General features: G+C 40.3%; 1 protein-coding gene across 2 annotated transcripts in view; it reads right to left on the reverse strand.

Annotated features, from left to right (window-relative positions):
• LOC129731897 (box A-binding factor) overlaps positions 1-13097 on the reverse strand; it is a 115143-nt gene that overhangs the window by 67744 nt on the left and 34302 nt on the right. For both annotated transcript variants that reach the window (XR_008729119.1, XM_055692264.1), the window contains exon 3: positions 12731-12897. Coding sequence is in view for 1 of the 2 variants with exons in the window: in XM_055692264.1 (XP_055548239.1) it covers positions 12731-12897 (167 nt within the window). In the remaining variant the exon portion in view is untranslated. The remainder of the gene's footprint in view (positions 1-12730; positions 12898-13097) is intronic.

Here is a 13097-nt window from a genome sequence, read left to right on the forward strand (position 1 = left end):
AGGTACCTTGGTGAATTTAAACTGGTTTTTCTCAAAATGTTTGCATGCTTACATAAATATTTCATCACGTATGGATTCAGGAGACCTCACCGCAAAAATGTAGAGCTTAAAATTTGAAGAACGGTTTTGTTGTTTGAATTTTTTATAAAAATACGTAGTTTTGTGATTTTGTACTGAAATAATTTGGAAACTCCAAAATTCACTTTTACATACCATAGTTCATCCACCTGACATGGTTTGATACATGGAGCAATTGATACGTATGAAAATTTCCAGTGTTTGCTAAATCTGTTTGAAAAATTAGGAAAAAACACACACATATTAGCGTCTCACAAAAACGGGGAGGGGTCCAGAGGAGTGGCACCTTCACCAAAACTTAGAGCAACTATTCTCCAAAAAAAAAGTCCAAGTTTTCCCAAATCGGCCGTTCCAGTGCTGAGAACGAGCATTTTCAAAAAACAAGCTCCGTCCCGAGTCTTTACTGGTTACAGGCGTCCTAAACTGAGTAAAAAGCTTCTTATAACCAGAAGAAACTGAAAAACATAATGGCCCCAAATCTTAATAAGAAAGCTTCACTATAAGACGGAAGAACATGATCAGGCTTGTAAATGGTACCGATAGAACAACTTTTCATTACTATAATCGTCTCTTGTTGCTTCTGACGGTGGTAAGGCACGCTGTATGAATACTTTCGTGAACAAAAATGTCAAACGAGTTGTCGCCACCATGACGTTTTTTCCCTAACATATTTTGACATTTTTCTAGAAATAAGAATTACACACGTTGTGTGCGGAGATTTTGAAAATTACTTTTTTTATCTGATCTTGTAACAAGTTTTCCCAACAAAAATAGGAGTTAAGTCACCAGAAATAAAACAAATTATTATTATCGCCAATTGACTGACAGTGTGCACCTCTTAGAGGCGAAAATGTCAATTGACCATCTATTCTCTGTACGAGAGCCAACGGTCGTTTTACTAAATCAGTAAAATCTAATGAAAGTGTTGATCGTTTACAAGCCTGAACACAATCCACAATTCAGCTCAGGGTAGCGAAAATATACGAAACTGTTCGAACCAGCGGCGTAACGTGACCGGGTGACACCCGGGACGGGGAAATTGGTTGTCACCCTCACCAGGTTGCAGTGAAATTATCTTGTTATTAAAAATTGTGAGAGTTAGCACGCTCGATTTCAATTGCATTAAATCTACCCATTTTCGAAAAATTTCTACAATTTTTGAGGGTTTCAGCTCAACCTCCACCTAGGGTAATCGCTCCATTATTCATCTCAACAGCTAAGTGCACCTATTTTCATCTTATTTCTCTCATTTGTCCAATTTACCGTCAAATTTCTAGAACTTTTTGAAAGTAAATCTATTTGCTTCTCGATATTGTCAAGTGGTTGAAAGTTTTACGTTGAAAATATGGTGAAATTTGACAATAAATTGATCAAAAAGGTGTGATGAGATGAGTATAGGTACTGACATGAATAAGGAGCGATTACCCTATTTGATAATTAATATTACGGATGTCACCCTTTTGAAGGTGACACGTATGAAAATTTTCCTCATGGGACTCACCGGAGTCCGGGGCCGTGTGTATCATGCATATTTTGTGGAACTTTCATCCTTGTTTTCAGCATTTTATGAAAGAAAACAAGCATAAATATACGGTAAACAACCCCGAAAGAGCTGTGACAGAAGTGCGCGAGGAAAAGTCGTACCGGGAAGCTTCGAGAGGTTCCGGCGTTCTAGTGACTACGATAAAAGAGCCGTAACTTATGGCTACGAATCTCAATCAAAAGGAGTTCCACCAACCTTCACTGCTGGAGAGTAAGATTTGGATCATGAAGTGGGGTATAGCAATCGGGGGGGCCGGGGCATTTGCCCCCTCCTTAAATCTGGGCCTGGAAGAAGGCGTCTCGCAGCTGGTAGTTGAGAAAAATTTATGTTTTTTATCTCGAATCATTCAATTGGGACCTAAAGCTATTCCAGTTCTTAAATATCATTTAAAGAAAGCCGCATTTTCTGAGCAAAACTTCAAAACAAGTTTATCGTTTTCCTTCGATTTTTAGACGAAAAACAAAAAATTGCTCGAAATTTAGGGCATTTCGAGCAGTTTTTTATTCTTCATTCAAAATTTGAAGGACAACGATAAACATTTTTTAAAAAACAAGTTTTGCACAGAAAGCTGCACTATTTCAGCTGATATAAAAATTAGAAAATCGTGTAAAACTTTAGGAACCAATTGACCGCCACAATTTTTTTTTGCTTAGTGTAGAATTTTATAAGAAGTAATTCTTACTCTACATGCTCAAATAAACAAATAATAAATAAATATAATATATTTATTCGTAAATTTAAAGATAAATTGAAAAATAAAATTCATTTACGTACTTCTATAACTATACGGATTTTGATTCACTGCTGTACGGTCTTTAATCCAGTCTATATCGCGTGCGTGCGGGTTTCGATTCAAAAGTGTACGGATTTCGATTCAGACGAAAAACTGCGTACGGATTTCGATTCAAAACATGCTCTATTCAAACATGATTTTTTCGAATTTCAGAGTAGTTTAAATCATTTCGCTTGAAAATAGTGATAAAATATAAGTAGACCTATAAGTTAACATGTCAGTTCAAAGCAATATGTAATTTCTTGATTTTATATTGACCGTTGAAGATTATCATGTGCTTAAGTGTACGGATTTCGATCCAGCACGGTAATATTCTTTGTTTTTTTCTATCAAGTTCAGATATATTTGTGTTACTCGTTTATTAAAATCGTTTGATCGGCCTGAACAACAATGAGCACAGAATAACCCAGAAACGTGCTTCTGAAGACTTTTTTTGGGAAAGAATCTTAAAAGAACCTACCACGCCCCAAAAAACTGGCCTCAAATTTTACTCAAGATGGCAAAAACATTTCTGAAGGCAAAAAAAAACTTTCAATATGAAAAATTGCTTCTGCTGGACTGAAAAAACTAAGATTTACCTCCAAATTGAGATATTGGACTTTTAGACAAAGGCAGAATAAAAAATGAATCAAAAATTAAAGCATTTTCACGGTCAAAAACATATACCCATAAAATGATCCCAAAATGGGTTGAGAGTGATAGAAATATACCTATAAGGCTAGAGACAGAGTAGAAATAGTCCCTAATTGAAACGCTTCCAAAGAAACTGAATGACAAGAAAGTAAACCCAAGTTCAGCATAGAATAAAGTAATATAACACTTCAAAAAATAAGAAAAGGTCAAAATAAGAAAAGATCAAAATAGAATACTATTTCTAAGGGTCATAAAGGACCGAAAAAAAGATGATTTCAAATTAGGCTCACTTCCAAAGGATGCGAAATCGAGCTCAGAATAGCGAAAAAACTTGGCTAGTAAAGCAGAATAAGCCGAAAAAGAAAAACTCTCCCAATTTGAGCTCAAAATAGCAAAATAATTTTAAAAAGTTAAGAGACCAAACAAAAAAAAAATAAAATTAGTTTAGTTAGAGAGTAGAACGAGGGTGATCAAAATAGAGAAAATTAGGTTCGAAATTACGAATAACATTTATGAAAGACACGCTTTTTATAAACTAAATATCTTCTGAAGAGATGTGTCAATAGAACCCCTATTTGAAGAGTAAATGAAATAGTAGAAAGTTTCATCCAAGACACGAAGGCATTACTTACGTAGAACTACGCACAAAATCATCAAATACATTATTGAAAGTGTTTCCTATTCGAGTCGTAAAATCTACTATTGGTTGCTCAAATCTCTCTCATTGCTTGTTGGGTTACCCTAGGGTCGGTGATATACTGTTCAAAATCAGATACGCTTTCCGCAACCTTCGTGCTGCCCCGACAGTGGAGGAAAAAAGGCACACTGACAATACACACTGCAAAATACCGCGCTGCAGCTTAGACATGGGACCAACCGGACAAGTGATTTGTCGTAGCCGAAAGCAAATTCGGGAAGCCAGCTGATACTGGCGCGCAATCCACTGCTGCTACTGTCACAACCCGCTACGCTACTGGTAATATATGACCGTCCGTTCGTCTTACCTTTAGCCGAAAGAGTGTAATTAAATTGACCAGAAGCACTCTTTTATAGCCGAAGGGTACTCTGAAACAGGCTCCGCCGTTTTGTTAAGTTTTACCACATTCTCTCATTTTCCTTAGAAGAAAGATTCCATAATTCACATTTATTTTTTGTAAGTAGCGAAAAAAGACCAGATGGTGTTCTCAAACACTCAACGATCTTGAGCAGCTTGAGCAGCTAAGAGTCGACAACATTCGATATCACTAAGTCTAGCACTCACGACTTTTCGAAAAAAAAAATTTATCTGCAATAAGGTTCATGTTTGCCGGGGTTGAAAAGGACAGCTTAATGTTCGAAATCGGATATGCTACTCTAAAGGAGGAATAAGGCACTCTGACAACATACTGTAAAATCTGTTTTTTTCATTCTCGCTTTTTTCCGTCGGTCTAGTTCCGCCACTGTTGTTGTGCCAATCACCGACGCCCAGGGACGCGACTCCAAACCCAGGACCCTAACTCACGACCCGTTTATTAACGGACCGGCGCCAACGGCTTTACTTCCTCATGCGATGAAAGCGTGGTCCCAGAGATTTTCCGCCTCAGAAAATCTCCCGGTGACGGCTAGGTTTGAATCTAAACCAGTTGGGTTGGTTGTGAGTGGATCACGCCACCTCACAACCATCGACACCTATGTCGGCGGTGGGATTCGAACCCAGGCGTCGAGCGTGGTTAGCGGAGACGTTACAACCACGCTAGGCCCCTGCTTGTAAAATCTGTTTTCACATTTAGAAAATTAAATGGCCGTGGCAGATTTTGATTGTATCCAGCACAGAGCGTTGTTGCCAAAATAAAGCAAAGTTTCATCGCGGGAAGAAGGCTACCGCGCTACTGCAGAGATATGTGGTCAACCAGTAACTGATTTGTTCAAGCCGAAAGCAAATTCGGGAAACCAGCGGACACTGACGCGACCCGCCATGTTACGGCTAACTAGGTATAACATTCTGTTGACCGTTTTAGAGAAAGCCGGCAAGCGTTTTTTTTTGCGTTTCAACAAAGCTTTTTTCCAAGTACAGGGAAACCTGAGAGACCAGCCCAAGGTAGTGTGGGGTTTGATCCACTAAAAACCCTCCAGTCTCCATTTCATAATACTCTCCAGGACGACCGCTAGGTATTGCTTTTGGGAGCGGTTTTTATGCTTTGTGTAACCTTCTGGCTCTATCAAGTCTCTCAGCTAATTAGCTAACTAACCTGGAGACAGTATCCTTGTTGACTCTCCTCCTAACAAAAATAAGTCCCTATTATAATAAAACTGGGGTGAGTAACAAAGTTCTTTCCAGGGAATTGTGTAACTAGGCGAAATTGTTAGGATGGACGGAGGCTCGGTATAGCAGAGCAGTAAGCTTCAAACGGAAAGGTAATTACACATAAGCACTGATATGAATGACAAGCGTATCATTTAGTTGAATAGTGTTACTACTAATAATATGAAGTGCGGAGTACAGAAAACACCTGGGCAATATCACAATAGATCTAAGCTGTGGTCGCAGTGATGAGTCCACACAGAAAAAAAAACCTGGAGACTGGCAGTTAGCTAACACTGGCGTGTCGGTGGTCAATCTGTCGCCTACTTTGCAACTCTAGGACTATTTGAGAGGCGGCTGCACAAACCGCCTTTGGCTCTTCACATATCCTCTGAACAACGGACATACGAAGAAGACATGCCCGAACCCGTGTAGATACTGCTTGAAGCAACCATGACCTGACAGGATCTGTGTCAGGTGGAAGTTAACTTAACAGTGGCGCCTCCTGACCCATCCGGATACCACCGAAATAAATCGGTGCGTCCATCTACCCTTCGAATTATCTTCTGGTACATCGTATGCCCCTCGTGTCATGTTGGTCGAGACATTCTACGTCTTCCCTAATAGACATCATGCCGGACAGGACGCAGATTGCGTCGTATGACACTGTACGAAACTTACTCGCAACCCTCAGGCACATGAGCCTGTAGGTACTTTCCAGTTTACCACGATTACTTATGATACCTTGCGCTTCGGACCACTTTGGCAAGAAGTTTACGTTTGCTACCATTCACTGCTGAGCTTTTCGACAGCATTCGAGATAGTGCTGCAATAGCTGTTGAAGCAGTTAAAGTTGATGTGGCTCTTGAACGTAAGCTTGTCGTCAACCATAACACCCAAGTCCAGTTTCCTGGAGAGCATCCAGTTTTCGACCTTGCGTATACAGTGCACGGCCGTCAACTCGATCTCTTCGATTGACTCGTCGGGGATCACTAGCGTTATGTCGTCTGCAAAGGCGACGATCACAACTCCAACAGGGAACTTGAGTTTCGACACCACGTCATCCATGACATTCCACAACATTGATCCCAGGGTAGAACCTTGCGGAACTCCTGCGGTAATTGGGATACACTTCTTACCCTCCTCCGAGTTATAATCGAGTACTCGATTATGGAAGTGATTTTCGAATCTCGTACAGCGACACTGGTACATGGATGCTCCTGAGCGCAGGCGCTATAAAGTCCCAGCTGGCGGTATTTAACGCATTCTTCACGTCAAGCGTGACGATTGCGCAATGGCGTATGACCCTTCTCTTGCGCTGGAATGCTACTACAGCCGTCTTGATGACGGAGAGGATAGCATCCTTCTGCCCTTCCGGGAACCGAACTGGTTACTTGCCAGACCGTTTACACAATCCAGTCTGTTGAGGATAATCCTCTCAAGCACCTCGCCCGCAGTGCCCAGCAGGCGGATAGGCATGTATGCCGATGGGTCTCCAGCCCTAGGCAGTAAGACCAATATCTGCCTGGTCTCGGTGTCTTGCTCACCTTTAGGGAGCTAGCAATCACGATGAGTTCCTCATTCGTAACCCTTACCTCTCCCTAGATCTCGACACGGCTGTCGTCGCTCATGGATTGGATGGCAGACTGTGTCTAAGATACTGGAACGTTGGACGTGAGTCTCGACTGCCAGAGGCCAAGTACTGGGCTCGTGGCGTGGAAAGAGTCCCCCGATGATACGTTCCACATCGCTGGTGATTGCTCTGCAGGCGCCAGCGGGCCTTTGGTCTTGGGCATTACGATTATCGACCCCGCACCATTTCTGCTATATGGGTCATTCCATACGAAGTGACCATGAAAAGGCACAAACTTGGACACGACCATCACAGATTTTGCTAAAAGTTGGAAAAATTATTCATCTACTGTCACTTTGGAAAAATCCCAAATTTGGTGTCGATTGGAATACCCCCCGCTCTGTGGGACCCCCCTGTTTATTGCAAAGTCACGCATTTTTTGTTCAAAATCTCTTTTTTTCTTTTTCTTACAATTCATAGACGTAAGGTGTCCGAAACATACTGATAGATGATTTTTTAAGAAAATAAACCAAAGAATCCAGAAAAATTATAAGTTTTGACGAAAGTGTTGCCAGATAAATTATTTTTGTATTTGAAAATTAAATTTTAATTTTTCGGCAAATGCAGCCATTTTTATTTTAAATTTGATAACTTCATCGTGTTCCTTGGAAAATTTCACATAAGAAACAACTATCATCCCGAGTTAATATGAGCCAATCTCGAGATATAACATTTTTACGAAAAAAGTTGTAAATTTCGTAATTATTTTATTTTATAATTTATAGACATAAGACACCCGGAAAATAGTGATAGGTGAATTTTGAAGAAAATGAACCAAGGAATCCAGAAAAACTATTATTTTTGACCGGAAGTGTTGCCAGATAGATTATTCCTGTATTTTTAAACTAAATTTACATTTTTCGGCAAATGCAGCAAATTTCATTTGAAATTTGATGGTTTCATCGCAGTTCTTAGAAAATTTTAGGTAAGAAACACTTATCAATCCGTGGTAATATGAACCAATCTCGAGATATAGCATTTTTATGAAAATAGTTCTGAATTTCGTAATTAATTTTTGTAAAAATGTTATATTTCAAGATTGGCTCATATTACCACGGAGTGGTAAGTGCTTCTTACGTAAAATTTTCTGAGAGACACGATAAAACCATCAAATTCAAATTAAAATATTTAATTTTAAAATTCAAAAATAATCGATCTGGCAGCACTTCCGGGCAAAAACAATATTTTTTCTGGATTCCTTGGTTTATTTTCATCAAAATTCACCTATCACTATTTTCCGGGTGTCTTACGTCTATAAATTATAAAATAAAATAATTACGAAATTTACAACTTTTTTTGTAAAAATGTTATATCTCGAGATCGGCCTATATTACCTCGAGATGATAGTTGTTTCTTATGTGAAATTTTTCAAGGAACACGATGAAATTATCAAATTCAACAATAAATGGCTGCATTCGCCGAAAAAATAAGTTTAGTTTTCAAATAAAAAAAATAATTTATCTGGCAACACTTCCGGTCAATACTTATATTTTTTCTGGATTCCTTGTTTTATTTTCTACAAAAATCATCTATCAGTATTTTTCGGACATCTCACGTCTATGAATTGTAAGGAAAAGAAAAAAGAGATTTTCGACAAAAATTGCGCGACATTGCAATAAAGAAGGGGGTCCTGGAGAGCGGGGGTATTCCAATCGACACCAAAATTGGGATTTTTCCAAAGAGACAGTAGATGAATAATTCCTCCAACTTTGAACAAAATCTGTGATGGTCGTGTCCAAGTCGCATGTACACTTCGTATGGAATGACCCATATGTCCATTTGATCCTAACGTTGACCAAATCTAAGTTGAGCTTTGCCAAAGCCTTTACCAGGATCCGACTTCTCTAGTACGTAGAGCGATTTCCCCACTCAACAGCCCAAGCATTACAGTCATCCGCCATACCCGTTCGGTTCTTTAGCTCCATAGGTAACTCGACCATCTAGGTGAACCTTTCGGTAAACCAACGTGGCGGAGCATAGCAACTGCAGTAGAACACTCCGTTCACCTCGACAACCGCTTACCCTTCGTTTGAGGTTGAAACAACCTCTTTAACCGGGAACCTGCTCATCGTCCATACGGCCGCCATACTGAACTCATCCGCAACCCAGGTATTGTTTCCGGGAGGAATGCGGTAGGGGTCCGATACGATGGCGATGTCCGAAAGCGACTCAGTGACTGCTTGGTAGAGCAGCTGCTGAGCCTCGTAGCAGTGCTTCTGGTTCAGTTGCGTTTCCCTTATACCCATGGTTTTGCAGCTGGCTTACCTGCTGAACACCTGGGTCCATAAAGTATTTAGCGTTCCGTTTTCCGGAACATTGTCCCCTCTCCGTTTAAAGATTTTCAATTTACACCCCTAGACCAAGCTAGAGAAAACGTAGTTCTACGTAAAAAAGGCGGCCCCAATGCTGAAATTCAAAGAAATGAAAGATTATGGCTGTTTTACCGTCTCTTGGAATTTCGGTTCCTCTAGCCATCGTTTCAGTGCGTCAAAAATTCCCACCCACTCCAACGCGCACGTTAAGCATGCGCCTCCTTTCACTTTTGATTCAGTGGAGACGCCTAGTTAAAGCTGCACAGTATTCTAGGGAATGAGTTCAGGTGAAAAATTGTATGTGGAGCTCAATAGCAGTATTTTAGAGAGAAACTTTCTCCTAGAATGTTTTTACACATGATGCTGCAGTCATTTTTATATTATCAGATCCCTTTTTTTTAATCGTTTTGAGACACGTGTTCCCAAAGTCCAATTGAGCTGAAATCTTGCATGGACGCAATGCGAGTTAACAACATTGCATAAGACGGACAAAAGCTATGCAAATGACAGTAAGATTCAAATTGTCTTCACTTTTTAAGACGATCTTCACAAATTCTTATTACATTTTAGTATAAGTAATCCAGCTGTCATCCTGTGTTACACAAATGAAATCAAATTGATTCGAATGAAAACCCGACTTTAATCACTGCGCTCAAGTGTTGGTTTTAAATTAAATTACAATTATCTTTAATTCGTATTCATAATTGCATTTTAATTTCGAGCCAGGTTTTAAAATTCTCCTCTCTTTTTCGACGGTGTATGCAAGCCGCAGATGCAGAGGCAACGAGCGAAAATTAAACACAAGACTAATGAATAGCTCTTACTCTCCTTCCGGTTTGAGACGCGATGCAAGTGGCAATTCGTACCACTCGAAGAAGATTTATTTCGCCATTTCGCACCCAACTTGGTTTTTATCCGAAAACTTTCGCCATTTCATGTTACACGCAAGTTCTACCAGAGTTCAAAAACTATAAAGTAAATTAAAATGTGTTAGTAATGCGATCAATTATGGACGTCTGTACGCTGGCTGGTGCTTCATCCACAGTAAAAACTTGCGCCCGAATATGGCACAAAAATGCACACATACGACCGTCTTCGTCTCCGTCCATAACGAGCTCACATCCATACCCGCAAGAGCAATGCAAACAGAAGAAGTGCATTGAAGTAATTAAAGTTCATAAAAAAGTTTCTTAGTTTTATCTTATTCGTGTCTCGAAACAGCTTCATCCTGTTTCGTACTTCGAGCTGACGCTGACAGGTCTTTCGGGTGCCTTGACACGGAGCTGTGCAGCGGAAAAAAGTGCAACATTTCCACTTGATACAGACACTTCGGGATTGGGAAGAATGTTTGGCGCTGTAAAATTGTTACCAGCTGTTGTTGCACACCCTCGAAAGTGTCTGCAGCAACACGCGCAAAAAAAATAATGCAGCAAAGTGATATGAACTTGTAAGTATTACATAAAATGATAGCATCACTTGTATTCCTTCTCGCACTTCGCCCCACTCACCCTGCGTTACCAACAAGGTGTGCGCGTCGGGCTGGGAAAGCTTTTACCAACACCACCCACCCACCATTTCGATATCATGCGGATGTGGCACGAAAGGAAACAGTGGAAATCACCAGAAAAGAGTTATTCCGCGCTTGAGTGGATAAATTTTTCAACATGCATCTTTTCCCGGATCCGTATTACATTCAAACTTGGTTCTCGTTTTTCTGTGCGCTAACAAATTGTATTTTGAATGAAAAACGAAAACTGGCGCAATTCCACAATCGATGTTGGGGTTACGGGTAAAAACTCGATGGTCGTTCACAAGCAGAGGGAACAGTAAACAACTTCCGTAACTTTACCAATGTTCTGTTTGAAGAGGGGTTGTATTGCAAAACCCTTGCTCAAAGATTGATGATAGTTAACTTCAAGTCACGGCACAGAGTTAAAAAGTTATTTTGTGCAGACATCATTGACTGAATCGTCCGACGGACGGTGCGTCAGTGATTTTTCCTGTCTTGTACATTTTTCCACACCTCCGAAGAGCCATCCATAAATAAGAACTCAGTTGTTGGGACTAGCCAATGTTGCCGTGGTTCAGGAGTGTGCACCTAACGGAAAAGGGCAGACAAAAAACGCGCAATGCCTCAAAACAGACGAGAACAATTTCAAGTGTTTTCATGTGTGAAATTCGTGCACGAAAGCACCATTATCGTTTATTATCATTCACAGCAACTTGGCCCTGGCTGAACTGTTGCTTTTTGTAACATTTTGTTTTAGCGCCGGCAATGACGGTTCCTGTGGGGAGGTGGGAAAACTTTTTAACCACGAAAAGGACGGTGTTGGGTTCGATTTGGTTTTGGTATATAAAATAGAATATGAAAAATGTAATAGACGAGCAAAAATTGACAATTGTTATTTCTTGGAATGCACACAGCAAGAGAGAAATAATGAATATGGTATACCAAAATGGGCTAAAGGTACATGAGTGGCTGAATCGGAGTTACCGACGGTACCTTTAGTCTAAGTAGATAGTACTCTAATATAAATTGACATCTGGAAACAATTCCGGTGCCCTTTGTCGGAACTGGTTTAAAATATTGTACTCGATTTTCCGTCAATCGAAATAAAATCCAATTATCCTGTTATTGCTAAAAAAAACAATAATTTCACAAGTTTTCGCAGCCCAAAATTTATAGAAAATGTTACTGGCTTGTACAACAGCTCACACTAATTGACTGTGATAAAAGGTGGTTTTTAAACCACATTTCGCCTGTCGAATTAACGAATAGGTCGTGAATTAATGTGAAGAGATAACTGTTTTGTTGGGAGCAAATAATTCAACTTATCTGGTTCGTGGGACATTCTAATGTCTTACCCACGAAGAAAAATAATCTGCCAGATTGTTCACTTCTATTCTAAAGCCTTCAGTTCATATTCACACCGAAACGTATACTGCTTACCTACCATCATCATACAAATAGTACCAATCAAATATTTACATACTACCAGACTCTAACCGTCGTAATCTAATTGCAGCACGAAGTTGGCCCAAATAAAACCTTTCACGCTTGTGCGCTCCATTTATATAGTCCATCAGCAGCAATGCTGCTGACGGCCGGTGTGTGGTCCACATAAAAACGTACGGAACGATATGAGCCTTTTGCCTCGATTCTGGGGCAATCCCTCCAAGCAATGGAGCAGCTAAATGGACGCCCATTAAATGGGTTGTATATGAACACAGCAACTGTGTGAAAGCGGATATTATCCGTTTATGGTGATACTTTGTGTCAAGATATCATCTCGTTCCGGGTAAGCTGAGCCCGGTCCCATAATGGAGTGCTAAGTTTGCGGTTATTCTTACTGAATGCAACACAATCGGGATACTGTTTCACCTGACGAAGTTTATGTAAACTAACGTCAGTTTAGTTTATATGCTAGTTCCGTTAGAATGGTTGCACTGCACCTACCTGCTGAGGTGATCCGGTTCCTGCCTGTACCAGCTGACCGGCAGCGGCAGCATGATGAGTTTGCCCGTAGCTGGTCGCGTATGCTAGCGGGTTGCCAACCGATGTCGTTATGATTCCCGCTGCTCCCGGGACTGCCGCTTGATTAATGTAGCTATGCTGCGGGGTCCCTGCGGACGAACAAAGCACGACAGCGGTAAAATGAGAAACACATGAACTGAATATAGATTGTAATCATATTTGCAGTCAATATAAATTAGTAACTGAGTGAGAAATGGGATTTATGTATGACATTCATTTAAATTTTACTCTATCGCGGTGCCTTGTTGGTGGTGCTATTTTTCAAAGGGGTCATGTTTTATGATGTTGT

This window comes from Wyeomyia smithii, chromosome 3, assembly GCF_029784165.1.
Source record: "Wyeomyia smithii strain HCP4-BCI-WySm-NY-G18 chromosome 3, ASM2978416v1, whole genome shotgun sequence".
NCBI classification, from domain to species: Eukaryota; Metazoa; Arthropoda; class Insecta; order Diptera; family Culicidae; genus Wyeomyia; species Wyeomyia smithii.